Here is a 27141-nt window from a genome sequence, read left to right as displayed (position 1 = left end):
CAGCTTGGCAGTCGAAGATTCACTCTGAGCCCAGCAGAGAGACGTTCAATCTGCGTGAGCCCTATTTGGCTGCTAATAATCACATTTTATATTCAGGCCACTATTGCTTCTCCCTGCTGGGAATTGCACGCAGAAATCCTCACGATTACTTTAGCTTTTAAATGTTATTTTATTTACGAAATTACAAATGCATAAAGATTTAACTCCTTGCAGCGTTTTCAGGTGGAAGTTCACTTATATAATGTGGTATAACACACCTAAATTTCTTTGAAATTTAATTTAAAAAGAAAATTTTAAATAATAAGCTCTAAGTCGTTTTAACTTAGTTTAGTTTAGTTTAGCTCATTTTTGTGCTGTACAGCTTTTAAAGGCCTGAACTGTCGATTTGAAGTCCATCCAATTCCTACACGGAATTATCGCTTTATCTCCTTATAGACTTAGGCCTGATGCCCCAATATTCACAAATCAAGGCACTGATTCTGGATGCAGCACATTTAAGAGGATATTTTGTCTAAAAGACGGGGTTTTTTTTAGCTTCTTTTGGAAACACGATTATTTATTTGGAACAAAATGACGAGAAAAAGAAACCCAGTTATTTCCGTACAGCCCATACTTGTATTATTATTATTATTATTATTATTATTATTATTATTATTATTATTATTATGTGTGTTGTTGGTTTTACACAGATTTATTTTGAATAATGCAGAAACACTGCATGTGGACTTTGCCTGGGGTTGTGTCACACTGCCCTGTGGCTGAGATCATTTCATGTCTGGAGCAGGGACAGCAGCTTTGTGCGGGCGGACCACGCCCCGGGCCGGGCTAGGTTAGCGCTCTGCTGCTACATCCGGGCGCTCCGTTCGGTTTCCAAGCCCTGCGAAGATGGCGACTTCAGGGAGGAGTGCACTATTATCCTCCAATTCAACTGGACCTAGGAGCACACTGGAGAACTCCAATCCAGAAGAGGATGATGGGCAGAACTTATGGTGGGCGATGGCTGATTAGAGCTGGTTTATTGGGAGCAGAATTTGGGGGCGCGGAGAGTCCACTGTGCTGGAATAAGGATGGTTTGACAGCTAGCCTGCTAACGAGGCTAGCTAGCATCAGCACCAGACTGGGCACTGGTGACACAGCAGCAGCAGCATTACTACTAGCTTGTTTTAGCTTCTCGCTGTCAGTCGTTTGTTTGTGAATGAATGAACAAGCATGTTTGGGCGTGTTGTAACGGGGATGCTCTGTGTGCAGGTCCACAATCCTGAGCGAAGTGTCAACCCATTCAAGATCAAAGCTACCGTCTGGGAAAAATGTCCTGGTCATGGGTGGGTATCTGTGTTTGTCTGCACTCTCCTGGCTAACCAGTAGGCACCGTTAGCTCCAACAGCCAAGGAGCTGGTGATCACCTCATCCGAGCAGTTAGACTTAATTTTCCTGCTAAGCTAGCATCTCTTTGGACTGATGAGGCTTTGTTGTTGATGCGTGGGCTAGCTGAGGAGAGATGGAGACAGGTGTATTTTGTGAGCGCCTGCACTGGCGCGCGGTCATGTACGCGCGCGCGCGCGCGCACACACACACACACACACACACACACACACACACACACACACACACACAATGATATGTAAGCTAATACAGCCGCTTTGAAAGCCTGCAAGTCATTCTAGCAGTCAGCGATGCTAGCAGCAGCTAGGCAGAGATGATTGTGAGTGGACGGGACAGACCAGCGGACTGTGTTGTTGTTGTTTTATTGTGCAGGACCACAGAGCTCCGCGTGGGTGAAGCGGACAGGGTGCCTCCCTGTCTCGCTCCGTTCTCGTGCCACGACACAAAACACACTGTCGGCACATCCGTCCGGGATAATCCGCAGCCCGCACACCCATTCCAGCTAATCAGACAGCTATACCCGTGTACAATGACGGCGAGAGGCCATTTGACTATAATGCTACCTGTGACAACATCATCAGCACTGCTTTATGATGCGTTGAGTCCCCCTGTCGGTGTAAGTTAATATGGCAGCGAGCAGGAATGGATGCAGCTCTGACCTAATCACATACAATAACAATGCTTTTGTGTCAGCTAAGAGGATAGCAGGAACTGCTTAAATGTCTCCACATATGCACAGCATATTGTATCGTCCTTAGATCGCTCTTTAAAACAATAACCTCTGTGACATAAGCAAAAAATACATATATATTAACCATAGACAGTTTTTTTTTTTGTTTCAGTTCAGAGTTTTCTAAATGTAGTTTCAATGGAATCTTATTTGTGCCATTGAGTTTTTATGCATTTATTTATTTACCAGACAAAACGTAGTGAAAATGTATGACAAAAAAAGACTAATTTGATGAAGGTAATAGCTAATGCCATTTCATGTCTGTTATTGTTAAATTACATTTTAAACGCTAAAAAAAGGATTTAATTTTTTACAGTATATTTTTTTTAAAACACAGTTTCATAGTTCTTCACAATTTGCATAAAACACACATTAAATATAAGTGTATATATCGTGATATAAAGGACACAAATTTAATCATATATCATTCATACCTGTTTATATGCAGTGATCCTTTCAATAAGACATCGTTGGGATCATAGTCAAAAGTGAGGGGCACATTCGAGGAATAAACTAAAACTAGTAGTAAACATGCAGAAAAGAACCATAAAACACATAATCTATATAATGTGTTCTAATCAGGCTGATGCGTTTTGTCTTTTCTGTAACATCTATCCATTCATTTTCTTCCACCTATTAGAGTCAGGGTTGCAGGGGGGCTGGAGCCTATCCCAGCTGTCATAGGGCGAGAGGCAAGGTATGCCCTGGGCAGCCTGCCAGTCTGTCACAGGGCTAACATAGACACAGACACACCGGTGAGTCTAAACTCCACACAGAAAGGCCCTAGAATCCAGGAGCTTCTTGCTGTGAGGAGACTGTGCTAACCACCCTGTCGCCTGTCTTATTAATAATACATTTGAAGTTTGCTGGTTAGGCAAAGAAAGCAATTTTTGTGGCACACCTTCCCTATAGGAAAATGCTTCCTATATATTAATATTATAGGTATTACCTTTGAATTATGTGCAGCTCATAACACCAGATGGAGGTTAATTATCAAATTGTATACCTGAAACAGGCCTGTAGTGTATTGGTAGACCTCAGTTTTCATGCCACTTAAAATGCTTTTTCCAAATTTATTTATTTATTTTCTGTTCTTGTGTTGTTGTATCTGATTGGGGGGGTGCATATTGTGTTTGACTGGTTATATTTACTGTATGTTATGTACTGACTTTATGTGTGTTTAGGTGAGGTGGGCTCGGGAAAGACCACTTTGGTTGCAAAGCTACAAGGGGTTGAAGAGTACATGAAAGGCCGTGGCCTGGAATATCTCTACTTCAGTGTTCACGACGATGACATTGATGGTAACCTGCAAACGCCTGCTGTTCACAAAACAAATTACAGAGTCTTACTGTGCTTCTGTTTTTGTGACTGCAGAGTAAACTCGAGCGCTGAATATATCAGGAGGCTGTATCGGAATGTTTACTTGAACCTGCTTTGTGTGTGTTTGTGTATTTAGACCACACTAGATGTAATGCTTGGGTGTTAGACGGAGACCTTTACCATAAGGGTCTACAGGGAGTAGCTGTACCGGTGGACTCTATCGACAACACGTTGCTCCTGATAACGGTTGACATGTCGCGGCCTTGGAACGCCCTGGACTCTCTCCAGAAGTGGGCCGCCGTTGCTAGGGAACACATTGACAAACTCCGAGTCCCCCCAGAAAAGCTGCGGGAGCTGGAGCACAGACGTGAGTCATACTGACAGCAGTCAGACTTAGAAGTAGATAAATCATAATTTCTTCACAAAAATTGATCTTAGAAATATTAAATGTTACTCAGAGAAGTGGCATCTTTGTAAAAGACTTAAATGGGTTTGTCTAAAGAGGTTCATTAGAAGAATTCTAACAGGAGGTTTTTAAAAACTGACCTCTTCAAGGTCCCAATAATTGCTTATCTGTCTGTGCACCATAACGGTGTTTGCTTGCATTTGCACGCAGTGGTAAAGCAGTTCCAGGAGTACACAGAGCCGGGTACCGGGGAGGATGGAGCACCGCAGAGGAGGAGTGAAGAAGAAGAGAGCGTGCTGCTGCCCTTAGGAGACAACACACTTACACACAACCTGGGAATACCAGTAGTGGTGGTCTGCACAAAGGTACACATAACACTGTTTTTCCTCCACACGCTGCAAAACTTGTAGCATGTGTAATTTTAAGATGGAGTTTTGGGTCTATTGTTTGTTTTGGTTTTTTTTAGCAGGAAAGGTTTCATGTCATAGCAACACAGTGCTTATTTTTTGCATCTCTGTACAAGCATTCAACTCTGGCGTCTGTTTATCCGTTCCTCAGTGCGATGCTATCAGCACACTGGAAAAAGAGCACGACTACAGAGACGAACACCTGGATTTCATCCAGTTCCACATCAGACGTTTCTGTCTGCAGTGTATCCTTCCTTAACAAACTGATGGCTAGCGCAACCTGTAACGCAAAAGTCGTACTGTTGTAGAGAACATAATAAAAATGTGGTGCATATGCAGTGTCTTTACATGGCTGTGGAGCTTTACATTTTGTCTGTTGCCTTCTATGAGGTGTTTTGTCCATAGGATTTCCCTGGCAGTGTAAGCTGTTAAAAGTTGAACTGTTGACGGTGTTTTCATTTATTTTTGCAGACCGAGTTCAGTCATTGTCAGAGTTCACCCAGTATTGCTTCAAGTTGTTTGTTTCTCTGCATAATTTCACTCAGTCAATAGTGAGTGAAAGCAGGATTTCATTTTTCATGTTTATTGTGTTTAAAAACGAGCACAAAGACTAAAATAATTGCACGCTGCCTCAGTTCTTTTGTGCCCCTGTAGCAATTATAAGCCAGAATTGGGTTTTTCAGTTGTGTCACTGTTATTAAAAGAATTTTGTTTTTGTTAGTGTTTATCATTGTTTCTGGCTCTAGATATTGGAGTGTTGAAAACATCCTTGACAGCTGTGTCAGACGGCGCCTCTCTGCTTTACACATCAGTGAAGGAAATGAAGAACCTGGACATCCTGTATAAATACCTGGTCCACAGACTCTATGGCTTTCCATTCCACTGCCCTGCGCAAGTGGTGGAAAGAGATGCAGTCTTTATGTAAGCAGGGTTTTGCGCACATGTGCATATTTAAAGTGCTGTGGGCACCACCTGTATCTGGTTTGTAACCAAGTCTCCCCCCTCCACCAGTCCATCAGGTTGGGACAACGAGAAAAAGATCGCCATACTTCATGAGAACTTCCAGACAATAAAAGCAGAGGACAGCTTCGAGGATGTAATAGTTAAGCCACCAGTCAGAAAGGTACATGCTGAAACATCCTCTTATGCCAGTTAATCCCACCAAGTCACACTTAGATTACTATTATAATATCATATGCTACCACAAGCCATCATTTTTACAGTTCATAGCGGTTGCACTAACCTTTAATGTCCCTGCAGAGGGTCACAATCATTTTTGGTCAAATCCAGTTGCTTTTGAGCTACAAAGAAGCAAAAAAACATTGATACATTTATATGTTGTGTTTTGTTTTTTTTTCTCTTTACTTTCATTAGATTGTACACGAAAAGGAGATTCAGGCAGAAGACGACCAAGTGTTTCTGGTAAAGCTGCAGGTCAGAAAACATTTCACCGGTGTCGATGCTATTTGGGTTTTACTGCTTGCAGGTGCTCAAATTAACTCACACTTGAGGGTTTTAATATGTTAATGAAGGGCTAATTCGAGTGCGTGTGCATGTTGTGCTCTAATTTACAGTCGCTGCTCGCCAAACAGCCCGCTGTGACAGCAGGACGACCAGTGGTGAGCGGTCCATTTTATTTATTTATTTTTTCCTCCCAAGTTTTGGCTCACATGATAACAGAAAGCTCCCTCCAGTGTCCTTATGTATGAAACTTGTTTTTTTTTTTTCTTTTCTCCCTAATATAGGACACCACAAGCAGGGCACCCACGGGCTCTCCGAGGACGAGTAATCGCTCTGCAGCGGCCAACGTAGCAAATGCTATGCCACAGTCCGGTATGCCAGGCATTTCGTCCTTGCGCACAGACGCGCGTGTCGGTTTCTCTCTAAGTGCGCTTCTGTTTGTACGTCTGTGCGCGTGTTTTTTAACTCGAGTCTCATTATGCTGCAGGTCAGACTAGTGAGGGTGTGCTAGCCAATTTCTTCAACAGTCTACTGACAAAGAAAGCGGGGACGGCAGGGCCCGGCACACCAGGTGGTGGCAACAATACACCGGGAACTGTACGGAAGTCAGGTGAGAACGCGCTGAGGTGTTGGAAGCGCTCTGCTTTTGTACCCCTGAATAGAAGTGACCTGTTATTCAGCTGTCTTTGAAGACATCGCATATTTATTCAGTACTCATCACCTGAGCTTCTGTTTGTTTTTGTCACCTGTTTGCCATCCTTCCTCTTGACTCTCATCCTCACACTCCAGACGTAAACACAACCCTTAATAAAGACAGTCATTAAAGGGCCTGTGTGCATCTACAAGTTGCACAAACCTACACCCATCACCGTCGTCTCTGTCTGTTTGTAGCTCCGTGTGAACGTCTTGTCCTTCTTAACTAACCCTCACCATCTTGTGTGCAGTCTCACTGTTAACGCCATTCATAATGTGTGTGTGTGTGTGTTTGTGTGTGTATGCACTAGGCAGAGGATGCTGGCCACGTTAAGGTGTGTGTGAGCAAGATATTTCTCATCATTATTGCTTGTGTATGACACCGAGAGCACCCATTTATTCTTTTGACACGCCTTTTCCAGCATCCAAAGCAGGAGTATTGCTGGGATCAGTCCTCCTGTATCACTATTTACTTCTCGTATAAAGACAGAGACTGGGCTGCGGGCTTTCTGTTTATGTTAATTTATTTACTCATGATCTATCCTTTCAATAGGGAGGTTATGTCTATATATAAGTTTCCCCAAGCTGAGAACTAAAGTAGGGGTCCAGGAGATGATCCCATGGCTATTTAATTACTTCTCCGCCATATGCCTAAATTTTGCCTTCAGAGATTAGTCTCAATGATCGAATATGTAATAGAATAAATGTGCTGATTTTTGTGGCTAGGAGCACATCTACAAAATGTGAAGATTACCAGCAGTAAACCAGGAAGACAAGGATGAATGGATTTTAATGACAGTCGCATCCCATTTATTTTCCCTTTTCCCTAATACCCCTGTCTTCTTGTTACTCTCTCACTTTAAATAATTTGAATGATTTGTTTGCATGTTGCATTGCATTTCACTAACATCTGCCAAAGTCAGTGCACATGATTCTGAGTAAGGCTGAGTAAGGAAATACGCTTAAAAACACGATAGCTGTAAACAGCTTACTTTGTATAGCCAGCATACATGCAGGTGTTTTCAGCCGTCATGCACACACTGTGGAAACTTTCATATTCAAATGAAAGCTTTATATTAATATAAAAATTGTATATTTATATAAAAATCTTTATATTCTAATATATTGCCTTTTGCTGTGTAATTTAGATAACAAGTGCAAGAAGAGCCAACGGCAGTTGAATACAGTACTTTGATGCCTTTTAAAATAGGATTGATATGATCACACAGTTATTGCACAAATGTGTAAACCTGGACAGAAGTAAATGATCTCTTTCTATATGTAGATAGGAATGGCACTAATAAAGACTTTGAAAAACATATTTTACCACTTTGCATCGTTGGCTTGGCTCCCTCTGTTGAATTTATAAGCCTATTGTCATTATCCTGAGGAGCAGCAGAAGCGCTGCGGTTCCTCATGCAAATGAGTTGAGACAGAATGAGACCACTGAAACCAGTGCAGTCGTCTGCTTGTATTATAGATGAAAAGTATCCATTAACAGTACTAAAATCATGTTACTTTTCATAACTGTCCATGATGAATGATCAGCTTCTTACCCAGCTCTTATTTTAACCATGTGCACTTAGCTTTTTTTTTTTACTCTCTCTCTCTCCCTCTTTCTCTCTCTATTGCATTGTGCATTGTTAACCACTCAGTGCTGTGAAAACGCACTGCTATTTGCTGCATTGGCTAAGCGGCTTGTTTATTTGATCGTGTACTCTGTGACATAGCACCGATTTGTACGTCCCTGCTAACATTTGTAGGTTCAAAGCTGGGCCTCAGCGACGTCCAGGCAGAGCTGGACCGCATAGCCAGCCGAGAGACTGACTCTGACTTGTCCAATGCCAACGACACCCCTGCCACCGATGGGCAGGACACATGAAGACCAGCACCCTGCTCTCCTTCCCTCCATCCCCTGCACTTCACTCACCGCCCGCCTCCCTTCTTCCCTCCACTCTCACTCTCCACCTCGTCATAAAGATGCAGGGAAAAGGGAACGGGTGGACATACCAGTCCCCCCCCTTCCCCATTCTCCTTCACTTTCTCCTAAAGGAGACGAACTCGCCCTTTACCCACACTTTGTTCCCGCTCACTCCCTGTTTTCTTCCCAGCTGTTACACCAAGGACAAGTATTTGTCTCTTTTAAATACAAGAGGGTCTGTTACATGAGAAGTATATGGTTAGTGGGAGGGGGGCAATGGGGGTGTAAAGGCTGGGATGAGAGTTGGTTGGATTGCAAGAACGACAACAATGGTGTTTTATCCATCCACTGATTGTGATGGTACAGGTGGTGTTTTTACTGTAGGAAACGCTGAGGGCGCATGATGATGAAACTGCACTTAGGTAATAACATAGGGATGAATGTGTGTGTGTGTGTTCATGGGTTTAATGTATGTCTGGTAAGTCACACTTGGCCAGAGGAAGACGTGTAGAAGAAGGAAAAAGAAAAATGCCTGACATAAAAACTGCAAGAAGTTTTTTATGATGAAGGGGAAAAACATATTAGTTTTGTGTGTGTGTGTGTGTGTGTGTGTGTGTGTGTGTGTGTGTGTGTGTGTGTGTGTGTGTGTGTGTGTGTGTGTGTGTGTGTGTGTGTGTGTGTGTGTGTGTGTATGAATGAGAGTGAGGCAAATAGAAATGTTTCGTCGAGAGATTTTTTTGGCTGTTTGCATTTCAACCAAATGACAAAACAAAACAAAAACATTACTATGCTCTTACACTAGAAACTCTTAAAACAGTGCAAACTCTAATTGCAGCAACAGAGCCTGCATTACTACACAAACCAAACAACAGACCTGACACTCAAGCTCTTCTGTCATGGTACCCGACGATTGGCCAAACTGCCCCTCGAGGTACAGACCAGACTGTGCACTGAAAAAAGGGAAGGTTTCAGAGGGTAGGTGTGTAGCTGAGCTTTAGTTGTTCAGAAACACTAGCAATTAAGTTCCATAGTTACTGCTGGCAAGGGGAATGGCTTTTGGGGGGGGGGGGTCACAACAAGAATGTACAGTCATTGTCTCGCTGATCGGTCCCGTTATTTCAGATCTCTGTGTTGACGTTTGTATAATCAGATCTGTCAATCAGTTAAATAAAAGTTGTATTTATTCGGATTCATCCACCTGGCTTCCGTTTTGTTTTTTGACAGACAAAATCTGCAGTCTCTTAAGTTAGGTACCTGAAGGTTGAGCCCACCCGCTTCAGTGACCTGCAAGTGACCTTGGATTATCCTTTGTTTTGAAGAATGAAAAATATCAGTTGTGGCCTTTGGTGCACATGACTTGCAAGTGGATGAAACATAAGTGTTTTCAGACACTGTTTTGAGTGCAGTGCTTGTCCTAAGACTCAAACAAAAGAGTACAATATTAAATACCATTGGGATCATGAAGCAACAATCATATTAAAAGCTCTTATTGTGTTTCTAGTGGTTTACTTTTTACCTTGACCACCATGAATATACACTATACAATATATAGTATTTATAAAGACTCTGAGGAACAGCAAATGAATAAACCCTTACACAAAAGTGTTGGTTTAACACATCACATTATTAGAATCGGTGCATTGGTCAGCACTGTTACCACATAGCAACCGGGTCTTGGGCTTAAATCCACTGACTTGTTGTAGAGCTTGCATGTCCTTCCCATTCTTACATTCCCCCCATGATTAACATGAAATGCTAGGTTTCATGTCTTTAATAAACTCTTAAACCTGCTTACATAAGAGACTGGAAGGAATATGAACATCACATTATGTCAGATAAATTCATGCAAAGGGTGTGGATTTCTGTTTGACACACAATGCTACAGGAGACGCCTGGTTCACATTCTAATCTGCAGATGATAACTTGCAGTGTGTATTATTATTATTATTATTATTATTGTTACTTTGATGCATGCCTGAGCTGGTTTCTTGATTTTAGCTCCACATGCTGAGACAATAAAGCTCAAAATGATGGAAATGCAGTCTCATGTATTCATTTGGTCTGGCTGCATCACTGAGAATCATTACACCTACATGCAAATTCATGTTTTTATTGCCATACTACAAACTAACATCATTTTCATCATCAAATAAATTACAGGAATATAAAACTTTTCATTGTAGTATCGTACCTGTCAGTCACTATAGTAACAGTAGTAACAACAGTAGGTATATGCTTCTCAATAGCACTTTGGACTTTGACCTTTTCTGGCTTGAGGCATGCATGGCGCACATGATCATGCACAAATAGTCCGCATTGCTCTGTGCTTTGCATGTGTTCATTTCATATCAACAGCCTCTCTCATTTTATGACTCTTAAATGGGGTAAATTGAGCTCTGCAGTCGATTAACTAATTCTTTTGATGCTTGTGTGTATGCAATCCTAAGAAGCTTAAGCACAGGCAGGAATGTATTAAAAGCATAAGTGAATGTTTGACTATTAGACTGATACACTGCCTGTGCATACCAAATACATATACAGCTGCCCAGAATAAAATGCACATATTAGCAATGTTCCGATAATTTCAAAATAATCAAAATATTAAATGATCCTAAGACTTGTAAACCTCATGTATCAGTTCAAGATCACTTAATGCCTCCTGGAAAGTACAATGTGGTCGATTTAATTATGTAATTATTATAGGAATTTTATATAGCGTGTAGCTGACTCTGTCCCTCCATCCCCTCTCCTATCCACCCTCCTCTTCTTCCATTAACTACTGCAGTCAAGCATTTGCAAAATCCCTCTTTAACTGTATACAGGTGTAGAAAGTGCTCGGACCATGCTTGCCAAAACTGCGACTTAATTCACTCATTAAGTAAATGAACGTAGAGTCCTATTAGCGGAAATGTTTGTGCCTTTTTCATTTGCTGCATGTTAATCAAAGCGCTCTGTCATATTAGCACCCGCTGAATCTCATTCCTGTCTAATGAAGGCACCTCGCCTTCCCCTCCACTACCCCACCGCCGCTTCCCACATGAAAAACTCTCATTACCTTGCTATAAGACCTAAGAGCCAACACAGCTCTTGTTCTTAAAACAAAAAGACACCACTACCTGGCTATTACGGTAAAACTGTGATTTTTGATGCTACAACTTTGTTTAAATCCGAGGCCCTAGTTTTCCAAGTGCGGAAGAATACTGTATTTCTCCGTTCGCCATCTTGATGTTTGATTGCACTGGCGGAAGCAACATCTTCGGCGGCGCAGCAGCGGGTGTGGTTCGGACTTCTACGGGTGGTTCACCTAGCAGCCCTTCTCCTATTTTCAGCTAAGAGAAAGGGGATTTCTTTTCTCCTGACAAGAACCACGGAGGTGCCGCTCGATTCTGGTAAATATGCTACGCTTATTACCACTTTTATACAATATCGTACAGTGCGTCAGGTTATGGTTTAGCAAAGAAAATCGTCTTTGGCTAGGGAGGGGGCTCCGGTGGGGTTTTCTGATTTGGCTGGCAGCACAGCAGGTTTTGTACGGTGGCGCTTGGAACTACTTTTCATACGTCCTGGCTAGCTGTGCTTATCAAATCAGAAATTTAAAAATGGGAGCGTGCTTGAAAGTCGGGATTGTACTAATGGATATGTTTGTGAAAAATAACGGCTATCAATATTGGTTGCTTCTCAGGACTGCTCATGCGCATTTTTAGACAGTGGTCAAATTCCTAAACAGTGTTTGTTTATGTTAGCTAACTAGCGGATAGGTTAGCTGCGCACGTTAGGCTAGCATAACGAGCTTTCAAGGTAAGCTAGCCAACCTGTTAGCTAATAGGGGTGGCTAATACACGCTAGTCCTTGAATTGTGTACAAATAAAATATATTTGGTGATTGGTGAGACCATCCATTTAGGGTTTTTTTTTTTTCTCGATTAGTTGTGATTAGCCAGCTTGTTACGCTTGTAGTTGGACCCACCATGAGAGGAGGAGTCATTGAAGTGATTGCGGGGCGGAGGGGGGGGTAGTTTCTCTCATTGGAAACCCAAGCTGCGAGGTCGGAACTTGGCCGTGGTAGGGGGAGGGGGAGAAATATGCCTTTGATGTTCTTTGCCGCTGAATGGTGAATTGTGTTCGTGCTGGCCTGGAAATACCCACCGCTTTACTCACTCGTTTGGAGGTGGAGGCTCGGCATTTCCCCTCAAAGCTAAGATAGCAAACCAAACAAGCATCTCGATCACTTATACAGGTAGAGCAGTAGACTGTGACTTTAATATTGAGTGGTCGCTGGAGAAACCCAGAGCTTGACGGTTTGGTTTTGCCAGAAATGAAGTTGAGTTTGAGTTGGTAGTTTTTCCTGAGTGTGCGAAACATTTTTTTACAGGTATATCTGCTGTGCGGGCTGAGGGCAGGCAAGAACAATGGCTACCCAGTGTAAGTATGGAGAACTGATCATTTTCAAGACTTTTGTTTTAAGATCTCAGTATAAAGCTCATTTGAGACCAGATTTCACGGTATCTTAAATAAGTTGTTTTTAGGTTTTTCTTTCATCTAGTTTTGTCTTTCAGTTAACTAAGTGTGTGTGTGTGTGTGTGTGTGTGTGTGTGTGTGTGTGTACACATATTTTAATTTGTAAAATATGTGTACACACACACACACACGTAGAAAAATATTTAGTATACACATCCAGAAATGCATATACTATTATATATTGTACATATATTTATTAGTTTCAGATGTAGCCATTTTTGTATTTTGCTTGTTTACATTATTGTATTTTGCACAACTCTGTTGCTTGTGAAGCTCGCACACAAGAATTTCACTCACATGTGCTGTACCAATGTACCTGCACATGTGATGTGACAATAAAAGTGATTTGATTTGATTTAAATGAATCTTAAGTTGGTATGACGAGAAATGTTAAAATTACCAGCAAAGTACCCTAGAGTATCACATGTAGAGAGAGATATTTCTTTTTGGTTTCAGTTAAACAAATGTATACTTGTCAATTTAATTTTCCCGCTCTTTATTTTCCTACAACAAACTTCCATAAATAAGGTTGGTGAAAGATCTTATTTGAAAACTATGCTTAAAGTTGGTGAAGTAAATATTTTTTCTCATGTATTCCTTCTTGTGTCTCACTTTGTCCTTTTTTTGCACAGCTGATTTGATGGAGTTGGACATGGCAATAGGTGACAGCAAGGTTGTTGTAAGTCAGTGGCAGCAGCAGTCCTATCTGGACTCAGGCATTCAGTCTGGCGTCACAACCACAGCACCATCCCTGAGCGGTAAAGGGAACCCAGATGCTGAAGAGGATGATCCAACTCTTTATGACTGGGAGTTCAACCAGCCTTTCACTCCAGAGGCTACAGGTATGAGATACTAATGTAGGCACAGGAGCCAAAATATTATATCCACTCAAATATTCACTCATTTGTACTCAGGAAATATGTTAGTCAATATGGTGAATGTAAGATAAAATGGAAACATAAAGACAAACAATTTTGAGAAGAGTCAAATGATGCTAAGACGGCTGTAGTGATCCTGAGTCATAAAGGCTTATCCTGTAGTGAGTACCAACAGACAATGATTCGAGGAAGGACCAACTACAAGCTCACGCTGTGGCAAGTCTGATTCATGCCAACTACAACTTGGAAATTACAGGACTTAAAGGATTATGAACTGTCTTGGTATCAGATATCAAAGGACACCTTCAGAGGTCTTTTGGTGTCCATGCCTGAGGCTCTGAGCTGGTTTGGTTATGTGGCATGTACTGTTAGGCACTGATTGGGTTTCGCGTGGTGCTTTTACTCTTGTGTATTGTGAAATTACTACTCTTTTAAAAAATTGATCAGGAATAAATTAATTTAATAAAAATTCATTTAAAATAAAAACGGCAGGCTTGATTGTACATGATTGAAATGCTAAAAGAAACTGTTCTTTATATTTCTGTAGCGTAATTGTATTGTAATTTTCCATTTCTGTCAGACATTGAGGGCTATGCCATGACCCGGGCCCAGCGTGTACGCGCTGCCATGTTCCCTGAGACTTTGGAGGAGGGCATCCAGATCCCACCTACTCAGCTGGATGCAGCCCATCCAACTGCTGTGCAGCGTCTTGCAGAGCCATCGCAAATGCTAAAGCATGCTGTAGTTAACCTCATTAACTATCAAGATGATGCTGAGCTGGCCACTCGTGCGATCCCTGAGCTCACTAAACTGCTTAATGATGAGGACCAGGTATGCTTAACATGTTAATAAAATCAGATGCCGACAAGGTAACTTCTGATATCGTTGTAGTTGGTAGCAATACAGCTGGCATCACTAACAAACATATTCTTTGTCCTAGGTTGTTGTGAATAAAGCAGCTGTAATGGTGCATCAGTTGTCAAAGAAAGAGGCATCTCGCCATGCCCTTATGCGTTCACCACAAATGGTTTCAGCAGTTGTTCGCGCCATGCAAAATAGTGGTGATGTGGAGACTGCTCGTTGTTCTGCTGGCACCTTACACAACCTTTCCCACCATCGAGAGGGTCTCCTTGCTATCTTCAAATCTGGAGGCATCCCTGCCCTGGTCAAGATGCTGAGGTAAGAAATGGGATTTTAGTGACAAAATCAAAATTGTAATATGTGCTGCAGCCAGCCCCTTCAACCTTTAGTACAGATTATGTAATGGAGAATGTCAATGAGACATTTGGTGACTAGAATACAGAACACCTGACTGAAGCAATTTCCACACTTGGCACTGCAGTCCTGAACTTTACAGACATTTACAGGTTGAGGTGCATGTGTGAATGCAAATGTAGTGGCATCAGATGTTAGGTCGTTAATCTACTATCTCCCTTGGACTTATTCTGTGCAATGTCCAGTTGTGCAAATGTGAGATTGGTAGAGGCTAGCTAATAGTTTAACAATGAGGTTTTCCAATTGTCAAATTAAGTACAGAGCATTTTTCTGTACTTTTATTCCTCTTGAAATTGAGTAAATGTTCAATTCACAGCTAGTAGGTTGTCTTTATACTTTTCTTACTTCTTACTTTTCTGCTTGATGTGTCCAACTTGCCTAATTTGATGTTTCTGGTCGCGTTTGCTATATGTGAGAAAAGACACTCTAGGATGGTGTTCCAGTGCCCAGTCCAGGATGTTCAGCATTGTATAGAACATTTCTTTAAATCTTTGGTTGCCCTTTATTATAATTTCCTGCTATTAAGGTATTGGCAAGTGCTTAATTCATCATTTATATAACATTACTCCTACTTAACATGGCATTTATAAATATACATATATTATGACTGATTAATAGCAGCGATTGCTGTATAGTGTACATTAACAGATGGGTAGTACTTGTATGTATCAGTACAATTACATCTGTATTTATAAATTACATTCTAAGGAGATGTAGTGATATATAAATGATGGATTTAGTGATCCCTAATACCTTACTAATGCTTAGTAGTGAGACATTACAAAGTGCTACCCAATGTGCTATGTAGTGCTGCTTTATAGCTTGTAATGTCTGCTTGGTATAGTTTTAGATGATTACTTCAGTCCTGTATGACTAAAGTTATTTGCAGAATATCTTTATTTTAAGATCATCTGTTCTCAGATGCTTGAGCTTTCCACAGTCTGCTGTGCAAGTCTGTACAATGCAACAGTGTGTTCTGCTGTAAGTCTTATCAATTATGACCAAGCAAATACACTGAAAATGTTGACACTATTATAATTTTCCATAACTATGTACAGTTTAGCACGCATACTTTGATGTGGGCTAAACAGATTGACAAATGTTGGTTGTGTTACAATATAGCCAATCCAGACATTCACAACCAGACAAATTTCAAAAGAAAAGGTCCTGCAACTCAGTTGAAATGTCTGCCCTCCTTCCTTTCTTTTAGTGTTTGCGTTTCTTCATGAAAAGCCTAAACACACAGCCAAAACAGTTGGATCTCTGGCAAGTTACAGCCTGTTGGATGGCGCACATGTGTTTGAATTTGTTCCTGGAATCATATTACTAATGGTTTAAGTGAAAGATGGAGCAGTACATCAAGAAGAAAGGAACTGCCACCTTTTTGTAAAACTGCTGAATAAACTTGCATATAGGTACCATTTTAAAGTTTTTAGGGCTTTAATGGTTTGACCGTGAGGTTTTTATCCATTTTGCAGTGAGCATTTCTCTGTACTGCTTTTATTGCTCTTGAAATTATGTAAATGTTGCCTTGAGATTGGATGAGAGATGAGAACAGAAAGGGAAAAGTGATGTACTGGTTCAGTTCTCTTAAGTATCAGCATTAATTTGCAAATGGCTTTACAGTAGATGTGAGTCCTGGTAAAATAATGTTGTTGTTTTTTTTTGTTGGTTTTTTTTTTTTTTTTTTTTTTTTTTTTGTGCTGAGTCATTTCCAATTGCTAAACTTAACTGGACAATTAATAGGCTTTGGAGACTTAATAAAACTGCTGTTGAATTGCACTATTAATGGTTGTATAATCTTTGGAAGTTATAGTTAAAACAATTTTGATTATTCATAAAATGTGGTCTTGCATCTGTTGCTTATGCAAACAACTCAAAATGTGTAATGGCACTTGGTGTATCTTATTTTTTTCTTTTAATTTTTTTGTTTTTATTGGCATCTAAGCCGAGTCATAATGCCCTGTGTATGACAAACTTGCACTCGGTGTGTGAATGTGTGGCATGCTTGTTTGCATTTTACTGTTACATAGATTCTTTAAAGATGAGTCAACTTTTCCATAACTACTTTTCCTTTATTTTCCCCTCCCCTTTAGTTCACCGGTGGACAGCGTTTTGTTCTATGCTATCACCACACTCCACAACCTGTTGTTGCATCAGGAAGGGGCAAAAATGGCAGTGCGCCTAGCTGGAGGATTGCAGAAGATGGTGGCACTGTTGTCCAACACTAATGTCAAGTTTCTGGCCATCACTACTGACTGCCTGCAGATCTTGGCATATGGCAATCAGGAAAGCAAGGTATTGGAGCTCTGACTAATTTATCAACTTGAGTACATTGTCTTCGTACTTGTCTGCTAAAACAACCAGCAGTTTGTATGCCAGTATAAACATAAACTTGTCTTTATTCTTAGCTGATCATTCTGGCCAGCGGTGGACCCCAGGCTCTGGTCAACATCATGAGGACTTTCACATATGAGAAACTGCTGTGGACCACAAGCAGGGTGCTCAAGGTTCTCTCAGTCTGCTCAAGCAACAAGCCTGCCATTGTAGAGGCTGGTATGTAAAAAATAAATACAAATTAAAAATGTATGCTGTATTTAAATCATTGCAGTACAACTGTGGGCATTATTACAGGTCTCGCTTGTTTACTGTTATGCTTTTCTTCAGTGCAGAAGGGCTTCTAATAGTAAAATGTTGTCTGACCTTGTTTGTAGGAGGCATGCAGGCTTTGGGACTTCATCTGACAGACCCCAGCCAGCGTCTGGTCCAGAACTGCCTCTGGACTCTGAGGAATCTTTCAGATGCTGCCACTAAACAGGTAAACATACAAGGGTCGCCTCCTTAAAAGAATCCCACTTAATGTAACTTCTTGAATAAAACTCATAAATTCTGATAGTCTACTTTATTTAGATGTCTTTTCTGTCCTGTCCTCTGCTCTCTAGGAGGGGATGGAAGGTCTCTTGGGCACTCTAGTCCAGCTGCTGGGCAGTGATGACATCAATGTCGTAACATGTGCCGCAGGCATCCTCTCCAACCTAACCTGCAACAATTATAGTAACAAACTCATGGTCTGTCAGGTAAGTAAACGCACAGCTTCTTAGAAAATATAAAAATGCTGTGGTGTGGAAATGAATTTAAAAAAGAAAAAATCTTTATCTGGCACTAACCCCCCCCCCCTTTTGTTAGGTTGGTGGCATTGAGGCTTTAGTGCGAACAGTACTTCGAGCTGGTGACAGAGAGGACATCACAGAGCCTGCGGTCTGTGCACTTCGTCACCTGACTTCCCGCCATCAGGATGCTGAGATGGCCCAGAATGCTGTTCGCCTTCACTATGGCCTGCCTGTGGTGGTCAAATTGCTGCACCCTCCATCCCACTGGCCTTTAATCAAGGTCGTTATTCCTTTACTTTTACATATTTCCAGATGACTGGTAAAATCACTCTCAGAATTCATGAAGATATATTCCAACTCTAAATATGCCAAATATTCCTTCCCTTATAGGCCACAGTTGGTCTGATTCGCAACCTGGCTCTCTGCCCAGCCAACCACAGTGCTTTGCGGGAGCAAGGCGCTATCCCTCGACTGGTACAGCTGCTTGTCAGAGCTCATCAGGACACCCAGAGGCGCACTAGCATGGGAGGCAACCAGCAGCAGTTTGTGGTGTGTAACAAGCTAGATGTTTTCTTTATCTGAACATCAAGAATGTGGTGTGGTTTTTTTTTTTTTTTTTTTTTTTTTTTTTTGTTTTGTTGTTTTGTTGTTTTTTTCTCCCTTTCTCCCTTTCATCTCATGAAAACTTGAATCATACAGGAGGGTGTGCGCATGGAGGAAATAGTGGAAGGTTGCACAGGAGCTCTGCACATCTTGGCCCGAGATGTGCACAACAGAATCGTCATCAGAGGGCTCAACACCATTCCACTTTTTGTCCAGGTGAGGATAAAACCCCAACTTCCAGTTCCACGCCCAGTGTTTTGTTTTGTTTTTAAAAATCAATCTTAAGTTTGTTTGTGACACTTAAAAATTTCCAAAATACTTATTTTGAACCTGATGCCAGATTTAATTTTTTTTAATTTAAAAAAAAAAAAGAGGGAAAAAAAAAAGAAGCTGGGACAGGGTTTTTTTTTTTTTGTCGTTTGTTTTTTTTTTTTTGTTGTTTGTTTTTTAACACTTATCATTGCTATAATCCCTTATTTCTGTCCCTATAGTCTCATTAGTTTGTTTGTTTTTTTTTTTTTTTTTTTGCACCATTTGTCCACTACTTACACTAATTGTATTAACTATGTTGTTCATTGTCTGCTTTTGTTTTCAGTTGCTTTATTCTCCAGTGGAGAATATCCAGCGTGTGGCAGCAGGTGTGCTGTGTGAACTGGCCCAGGATAAAGAAGCTGCTGAGGCAATCGAAGCTGAAGGAGCCACTGCACCTCTCACTGAGCTGCTGCACTCCCGTAATGAGGGAGTTGGTGAGTGTGCAAGGAACAAAATACAAACTGTACACATTTTTGCTAGTGGTAGCTTGAAATCTCTGACTGTTGCTGTGCATTCTTCTTGTAGCAACCTATGCTGCAGCTGTCCTGTTCCGCATGTCTGAGGATAAGCCCCAGGACTACAAGAAACGCCTTTCTGTGGAGCTGACCAGCTCTTTGTTCAGAACTGAGCCTATGGCCTGGAATGATGTACGTGCACATTAATATCTTTAACTTTTGCATTTTTCCCCATTGAAACAAGAAAATGAGGCAATTTATGATCAATTTGCCTTAATCTATTTTGCTGGTTTACCTCAAATTGTACAACTCACTCAATTCTTAATCTTTCTATAGACCGGAGACCTGGGATTGGATATAGGTGCACAGGGAGACCCTCTTGCTTATAGGCAGGATGGTGAGTACTTCATTTTTGTTCATTTATGTGTTTATTTCTTATGTGCAGCTCTGTAAGTTGACTTAAAAAATTAATTGCACAACTTGCTGTGATAGCAATTTTTTTTTCTTCCAAAACTTAATCTTATAATTGCAGCATGCATGTGCATATTGAAATTCTACTTGTACTATTTGCTTAACTAAAAATGTAATTGTTATTTCTAACCATTGGTTATTTCTAGAAATGCTTACCCAGTATTAGTGGCACTCAAACCTGGACTAAGAAAATAGTTTTTGTTCTGTTTGTTTTTTGTAAACGGACCAAAAGCAATAAGATTGCATAATAACTGTTCTTGTAAACGATCAAAAATGATTTGACCCCCCCCCCCCCCCGTTTCTGTTTTTTGCTTTTGTGCAATGCATATATGCTTGAGGTGTGTCAGTAAAATTTGAAGGGCAGAAAAGATAAAGTGCTTTGACAGAAGTTCAAAACAAGATTATTTAAATGCACAATTTAACAAGTGACACATGACAAAAAAAGCTGATAAGAAACAAGGTGGCCTTAAAGTAGCATGAGATTTATCACACATACCCATGCTAGAGTATTGTTTGGACTGCTCATGCTGTTTGCAAATGATACTTAATCTCACTGAGAATTTTAAATAAAAAAAAAAAAAGGTGTGTATATAATCCCCTTGATAGGTGGTTGCCCAGCAGGTTGATGGCATCACATCTGGGGAATAAATCAGATGTTATTTTGTATCTACAAAATAAAAATAAATTGCTTTTATAAGGTGTTACTGGTGCATAAATGCTTAAATTGGTCATTTTATCCCATTGCAGGGTCCTTGCTGGGCAGCATGATGCTGTAATATTTGATAGTTATAACTTGCGTTTGCTCAGCTCCTGATCTAACAAGAGTTGGTGGACAAAGAAATAAATACATTTTTAATGTATTATAAGATTTGCTTATATCCCACAGTGCCATTTAACCACATCTACCGAATCGTGTTAAATAAGTTGTATAAAAGAGGGACGTGACCTCTGTGATGTCAGCCGCTGGTTTGTTAAGCCCCACTCTGCAGTAACTGAGTATTTATACAATTGCCAGGTGATAATTGAGGGTTATATCTGACTAAAGCTGCACGGTCTGCATATTCCAGACCAGGGAGCAACATAGTATTATAGGACCTATCTGTGGTTAAATCGCCTTATAGCTAAATAGTGTAACACAAACCTTAAATTAGTGTTTCACGTTTTAGCCGTTAAAATCTGCTTTGACGTGAGTGGGGAAACGAGGGGCTACCTTTAATTTGAGCCCTCTGTGACTAGTAAGTGTGCCTGGCACTGATCAGTCTTCAAAGTAAACAAGACACTATCAAGAACTTAATTGTTACTGCACTAATATTTAGATTTTTGGTTTGCAGACACTGCATAAAGGCTTTTATTAATTTGAAGTGTGACTATACACTACAACCCACAATTTTTTTTTTTTATTTATTTTTAATGATCAAAATGATTTGTGCATCACTTCATCATTTGTTCAAGATCACATGCTGATATTTACCACTGTTGGCTGTTCATTTTGCTGTTTAAGAGTAAAACGACTAAACTGAAGTGTGTTTATACTTTGGACCCGTTATCACTTACTGTACTTTTCTCTTTTGCTTTTCAGATGCAGCCTACCGGGCCTACCCACCAGCTTACGGTCAGGATACCCTGTTAGACCCTATGATGGAAGGTGCTGACTACCATGCTGACACTCTGCCCGACCTGGGTCACCACACTGATCCATTGCCAGACCTCGGCCACACCCAGGACCTAATGGACAGCAACCAGCTGGCCTGGTTTGACACAGACCTGTAGAATTGGTAAGTTGGACTTGATTATCAGTTAGCAGTAAAGCTTCTTCTTATATCACCGGGACGATATTAATATATCATCTTTGTCCTATGCTTCTTTTTTTTGCAGTTGTATTCTGATAGAACCTGCATTGTGATTGGCCTGTATTTTCTGAAGCAGCATTATGATTGGCCTGTGTGTTAAAGGTAAAGAGAGGAGTAAGGGGTATTAGAAAGTGCCTGACACAAGAAAACTAAGATGGTTGCCACAGGAATGTTTAAGCAAGTTGAAAGTGTGTGTGTGTGTGGGGGGGGTGGAGAAGGGTTAAAGGATCAGATGTGGAATCACTCATTGGAGGTCTTGGAGCAGGTTACCATTATGGATGAGTGCAACAGAGATGGATTTTAAAGTTTGAAACACAATTGTTTTAGCCTTGCCTGTATTATCAGTTTTTTTTTTTTTTTTTTTTTTTAATTTTGTTTCTATTTTTCTTATACATTTTTTATTTCTTTTTTGTATTACTCATTCTGTTATGGTACTGACCCAGCTTGCCTTCACTAGCCATGTTCATTTCCTTTTCAATGCTAATCATTTGTAATTTTTTTTATTTTTTTTTTTAAACGTATATTACATGTAGTGTTAAGTTATAGTGATATTATACAATGTTCCTTTGGTTTATGGTCGAATGTGTAGAACACTAATAATCAGTTGAATTGTACTCTGACTTAAAGTGTAACATTGTGTAGTTTTTTTTATAAGCTCGAAAATGGAGAATTATGCATTCTTTATGTGCTTGTTTAAGCATAAAATATGTCGGTGTCACAAATGTTCTAAAGAGGGATGCGGGTGAAATTGAGGGTGGGTTGGGGATAAATTTAGAGACAAGTGTTTTATATACAGTATCACTGGTAGGTTAACAACTATTTTGTATGCTATCATTGGTTGTCTGATAGAAAAGTTTAACGCTATCGTTGGTGGTCTTATAAAACCTGGTTTTATGTGCTATCAAAGGTAGCTAGGTTGATGAACAGTTGTAGTCCTGCTGTGCTTATTTTGGAGACGAGGTTGTGACACGGCTGAACAATAAAATTACATTTTATTTCAACTGGTGTCTGTTCAGTTTCTTTACTTAAAGTTTAGAGCATGTTTTTTGTCAATTGTTAAGACTACCATCGTCAAATGATGTCCGTTGGATAATCACAGTAATCAGCACTTATTTGCAAATGTGGTTTTTTTTTTAAATTTTTTTTTTAGATGCAGATGTGCTAACGTCTGGCCCACATTGAATTTAAAGGTGCACTATGTTATAAGCAGTACTATAGATTATCAAAAATCCCTTTTGAATGCACATTCATGAGAATTGAGGCTATTACCCTACTGTAGTATTAGCGGTTGCTAATATTGTTGGTTAAAGATGGTCCCTTTTTCATTAAAAGAGCTGAAATGAAGTTTGTTTGGTTTTTTTTGTTTTTTTTTTCTCTCTCCCCCCTCTTGTGCGTTTCGCTTGTTAGTTGGTATATAACACAATTGATGAGCTCATGTTGTCAGCCTGTAAAAGCAGCCCTCGCATATATTAAACGGCAAAGGTAGGACAGTTATCACAATAGAAACTATCTTTTCACATGCAGCCAACAATTTTGTAAGAGCACTGATGAGTTGAAAAGCAAAGAAAACCAAAGTATCAATATAAACTGGTCACAGAGTAAGACATGACAAAGCCCTGCTCAGTGAGCAGTTTAAGGTGGATTATGGAGGAAAGATGTTTGAAGTTCACTTCTCAATAGGAAGGGTGATGCTTTCTGTGAGCTTTTGACACTGAAGAAAACTAACAAAGGAGCGACTTAATGGTCTGCTTTAGTGGTTTGAACATAGTTGTTAAAGAATAATGCACTGTGCTTTTTATACTCTGACTAAAGTCAGTGTTTTTTAAGTCTGTCTTTACGAACCCTGAAGTAGCCAAACGTTGAATTGAAATTGTATTGTAATGTGTATTCCATGTTAATGGAAATGTACTGATAGTGAGAACGTCTGAATCCTTGGGTGGGGTCATCTACATAATCAAAGGCTTAACTTCTGAAGTGGCAGCTGTGCTAAAGCTCCAACGCCCAAAAACAGGAAGAACCCAATCTACATATCAAATGTGCCCCTAGACAAAGCATGTATATACTGACTGCATCACCTAAAACTGGACAGATTATAAAGTTCCACTATATGTTTAATTCATAGTTCTCTCTTGTGAAAGCTTAACTTTATTTATGTAGTGCATGTTTTCCTTATGAATTACATTTCAGCTGCAAAAATGTTCTCTATTATGTTACATTCCACTGATTAAAAAATGACAGTGGGCATCTTTTTAAATCATGAACACCAAGATAGCTCACTTGTACTTCCTGACCCTGCTGTGATTTGTGGAAACTGTGGGAACCTGTTGACATCAACTACAAAACACTTTATCAGCAAGATGAGTATACTGCCTGGACTGTGGATCTAAGCAGTGCTGCCAGTGACTTTGCAGAGCAAAGGCCAGAAATGTGAAGCTCTGACGGCTTTTGTCTTTGCTTTTCTAAAGGATTGAAACATCGTTAAATTTATATGTTGAAAATACGCACTCGTACTGTAATATGCGTGTGATATATGTAGACCCTGGCCCACTGAAAACGATTGATGAGTGAGCTTGTTATACGGCGACCACGTCCAGGCAGTCTGTGAGGACCTGTTAATGGGCGTCTTTCTTTTGTCCTATATGGTTACAAACATTACACTTGTCTTTGTTACTTTTGAGAGGCTAAATTTGTTTTGAGGTCATTACCTAAGCAACTTTGTCCATTTCACCGACCCCTGCTGTCTATGGTGCTGCTTGAAAGCTGGAGTGATGATATTGATATTAATTATTCCTATACAATGTTATTTTTTGCACTTACACACTGTGTGTGTCTGCATGTTTGTGTGACAGGGAGAGAGAAAATGTAACATAGCGTGTTTGCTCAGGTACTATGTGGCAGTAACAACCCAAAAAATCAGCCATGGGGTTTATTGCAGAGTTGTTAACCCTGTGACAATAATAGATCTAGTCAAGTGGCTCATAATGGCTTTGTCACTTGTTTTGTTTATGTTAAATGTTGATGCATTTTTTTAAACCACCACACTGGCTTTTTCCAACGTGCATATTAAGTAAATATAAAATATGAACAGAACAGAGACTTGTTCTTTTATAATTAATGGAGGTGGAACTCCAATCACATCATTTCTATTTACAAGTAACTTAAATTGACAAAAAAAAAACATGGGAATGTTGAGCTGTCTCCAAGCTTTAATATCCCCCTGTTGTTCCAAAGGACATACGCACAGTTTACTGCGTAAGGTCCACATCAGCACACTGAGCAAGGTTGTAATTGCAGTACTCTGTGGAATTACACTCTTCAAGAAACATGATGCAGATAAGGAAGTTTGGAGCTCTGGTGTATCAGCTAAGTCTGCTCAGAGAGAGCACCCCCCCCCACCTGGAAGCCTTCCAAAATGCTGCAGGCTCGATGCAAACTTTAACTCTGGTGGGAGTTAAAAGAAACTTTTAATTATCTCAGTTATCTTTAAGAACTATTTCAAGGCTTTCATTTTCAGTCTGGTATTTTGTAGTAGACAAGATGAAGCTGCTAATCTCTGATAATGCGTCTTAGAGTCTCTATCTGTTTATTTATTTTTTTATACTATATTAACTCTTATTTAAACTGCTTAAAAAACAACAACAAAACCAAGACCTGGTTGTATTAGCTGAAGTATACTGGATCTCCCCCCCGCCCCCCAGGTATAGTGCTCCCAAAAATCACTGGAGAGAGCTGTGGGAAACTTGACTCCAGTCACTCCTAGTCAGATCACAGCAAAGATCACAGCATTGTTACTTCAAAGCAAGCTCTGTTCGAGGCCCACACACAGACAAGTCGGGGCAGCGTGGCGCTTCATCTGGGACTCTGAGGAGCCTCTGCTCCTTCAAACTTCAGCCGGGAAAGTTTGCTGAGGGAATAAGTGAACCTTATTCCCTCAGCAGATGGAAGGACACAACAAGGAACCCATTGCTGTGAAGCTGTGGAGCCCACCAAGGGGACGCCTGTGCCCGGACCCTTCCCCCTCCATTGCCCTCTGCATTTCTCCAACCCACACACAGCAGTTACCTCTGAAAATTTGCTAAAAGTAATAAGTAGCTCTCTGATTATATAAGTCAGTTTCATCCAGTGTAATACAACAAGTTAACACTTTCATCTATTCCTAAAAGATACCTCAATTTTTCTCCACAATTTGACAATCATCCTTGTGGCCTTCAGGAGTCCAAAGTCAATTCAGTCATTCAGACTAGAGTGTTTTTGCACCACAAACCGGTTTATGTCCGACAATACTTTCAGGGACCGGCCTTTAAGGTGTCGCGGATAAATACAACAAAATAAAACCAGTACTGGTGATACCAAGATAGATAAAACCTGTCTTTGGATCAATAAATATTTCTTCTTTATTAAAAAATAGTATGGTTATTTCATTTTGTTAGTTAGTTTTGGGCTTAAAAAGTGTGAGTTTACCAGCGTTATCCAACTTCAAACACACACAGAAGGTCCTTTTTTAATTATTGAGTACCAAAAAGAATTAAAAAATAATAATAATTAAATAAATATTTAGATATGTTATTGATGAATAGAATTGGAAATAAGTTCTCAAATATTGTAAAAATGAAATTAATTCATATTTAATCATTTCTATATTTAATTAGTTATTTTCAATTTTAATTTATTAATGGCACATTTAGTATTTAATGATGTATTTATTTATATTCTTTTGGCACTTGTGGCCCTCCATACTGTTCACGCCTGCACTCAGCCCACTTTGATGGACCAACTCTGAGCCGCTAATCAGCCAGTCTGTCATCATTGGACTAATGCCTGGTACCTGCTGTGTCTCTTCTCTTGAGTCTTGTAATCAGTCTAAATCCTTGTGATGTCTGTTTTCAAAAAAATAAAATTTGGGGGTGGGGTGCATGTTGTCACTCTGTCAGCAAAATAAAAGGATTTATATGCTGAGAAGCCTAAGATATTGTGTATTTTTTTCCTGCATTTTAAAGTGTAGTCATAAGCACACCTTCCAGGTATCCGTGATGCAGAGAGTCAAGGTCAAAGGGATAACTTTAGGAGGAAGTATGTGAATTGTGCATGCTGTATAGAGAAGCTGAAGTATGTAATAATGATAAAGAGTGAGGGAATTGCAGACATAAACACTAAAGAGACTAAAGCATCCTGGGTAATTGTTAGTACAGAGTTGTATAGCTGCTGTGTGGATTGGTGAAATAAGGGGCGCGGGCTCTGGGGAAGACACTGGGCTCAGGGTACACAGGTATCCTCTTGAGACTCTGGATTAGCTGAACCCCTGCTGTGTAGACTAAGGTTTTCCACTTATAGTCTGCAGGAGGAAGGGCC

At 40.2% G+C, this 27141-nt stretch overlaps 2 protein-coding genes across 6 annotated transcripts; both read left to right on the top strand.

The window, feature by feature from the left end:
- The first annotated feature begins 813 nt into the window (after positions 1-813).
- dync1li1 (dynein, cytoplasmic 1, light intermediate chain 1) lies at positions 814-9514 on the top strand. 3 transcript variants are annotated; one of them, XM_086280278.1, is made up of 14 exons: positions 936-989; positions 1249-1322; positions 2754-2868; positions 3298-3414; positions 3570-3800; positions 4050-4204; positions 4398-4491; positions 5032-5167; positions 5258-5369; positions 5621-5680; positions 5821-5865; positions 5992-6079; positions 6195-6317; positions 8164-9514. In XM_086280278.1, the coding sequence occupies exons 4-14, from the start codon at positions 3357-3359 to the stop codon at positions 8280-8282; spliced, it is 1221 nt and encodes a 406-aa protein (XP_086136404.1). In that variant the 5' UTR covers positions 936-989; positions 1249-1322; positions 2754-2868; positions 3298-3356; the 3' UTR covers positions 8283-9514. The 3 variants fall into 3 exon arrangements, with proteins under 3 accessions (XP_086136402.1, XP_086136403.1, XP_086136404.1); XM_086280276.1 differs by lacking the exon at positions 2754-2868 and having other exon boundaries at positions 814-989; XM_086280277.1 differs by having other exon boundaries at positions 915-989; positions 1249-2868.
- A 1913-nt stretch (positions 9515-11427) lies between these two features.
- Positions 11428-22793, top strand: LOC147304127 (catenin beta-1-like). Of its 3 annotated transcripts, XM_086279364.1 has the most exons (17): positions 11428-11710; positions 12693-12742; positions 13471-13680; positions 14297-14547; positions 14657-14895; positions 17088-17289; positions 17403-17547; positions 17706-17809; positions 17934-18068; positions 18178-18381; positions 18492-18650; positions 18801-18920; positions 19300-19450; positions 19542-19663; positions 19808-19868; positions 21522-21717; positions 21818-22793. In XM_086279364.1, the coding sequence occupies exons 2-16, from the start codon at positions 12730-12732 to the stop codon at positions 21710-21712; spliced, it is 2307 nt and encodes a 768-aa protein (XP_086135490.1). In that variant the 5' UTR covers positions 11428-11710; positions 12693-12729; the 3' UTR covers positions 21713-21717; positions 21818-22793. The 3 variants fall into 3 exon arrangements, with proteins under 3 accessions (XP_086135490.1, XP_086135491.1, XP_086135489.1); XM_086279365.1 differs by lacking the exons at positions 11428-11710; positions 12693-12742 and adding an exon at positions 12805-13366; XM_086279363.1 differs by lacking the exons at positions 11428-11710; positions 12693-12742 and having other exon boundaries at positions 12805-13680.
- The last annotated feature ends 4348 nt before the right edge of the window (positions 22794-27141 follow it).

This window comes from Aulonocara sp. 'chitande type north' Nkhata Bay, linkage group LG22, assembly GCF_057382095.1.
Source record: "Aulonocara sp. 'chitande type north' Nkhata Bay isolate Kocher_YH1m ecotype deep benthic linkage group LG22, A_spYH_male_GT1.1, whole genome shotgun sequence".
Classification (NCBI taxonomy): domain Eukaryota; kingdom Metazoa; phylum Chordata; class Actinopteri; order Cichliformes; family Cichlidae; genus Aulonocara; species Aulonocara sp. 'chitande type north' Nkhata Bay.
Note: the sequence above shows the minus strand (reverse complement) of the source record. Positions and strands in the feature narration are given on the sequence as shown.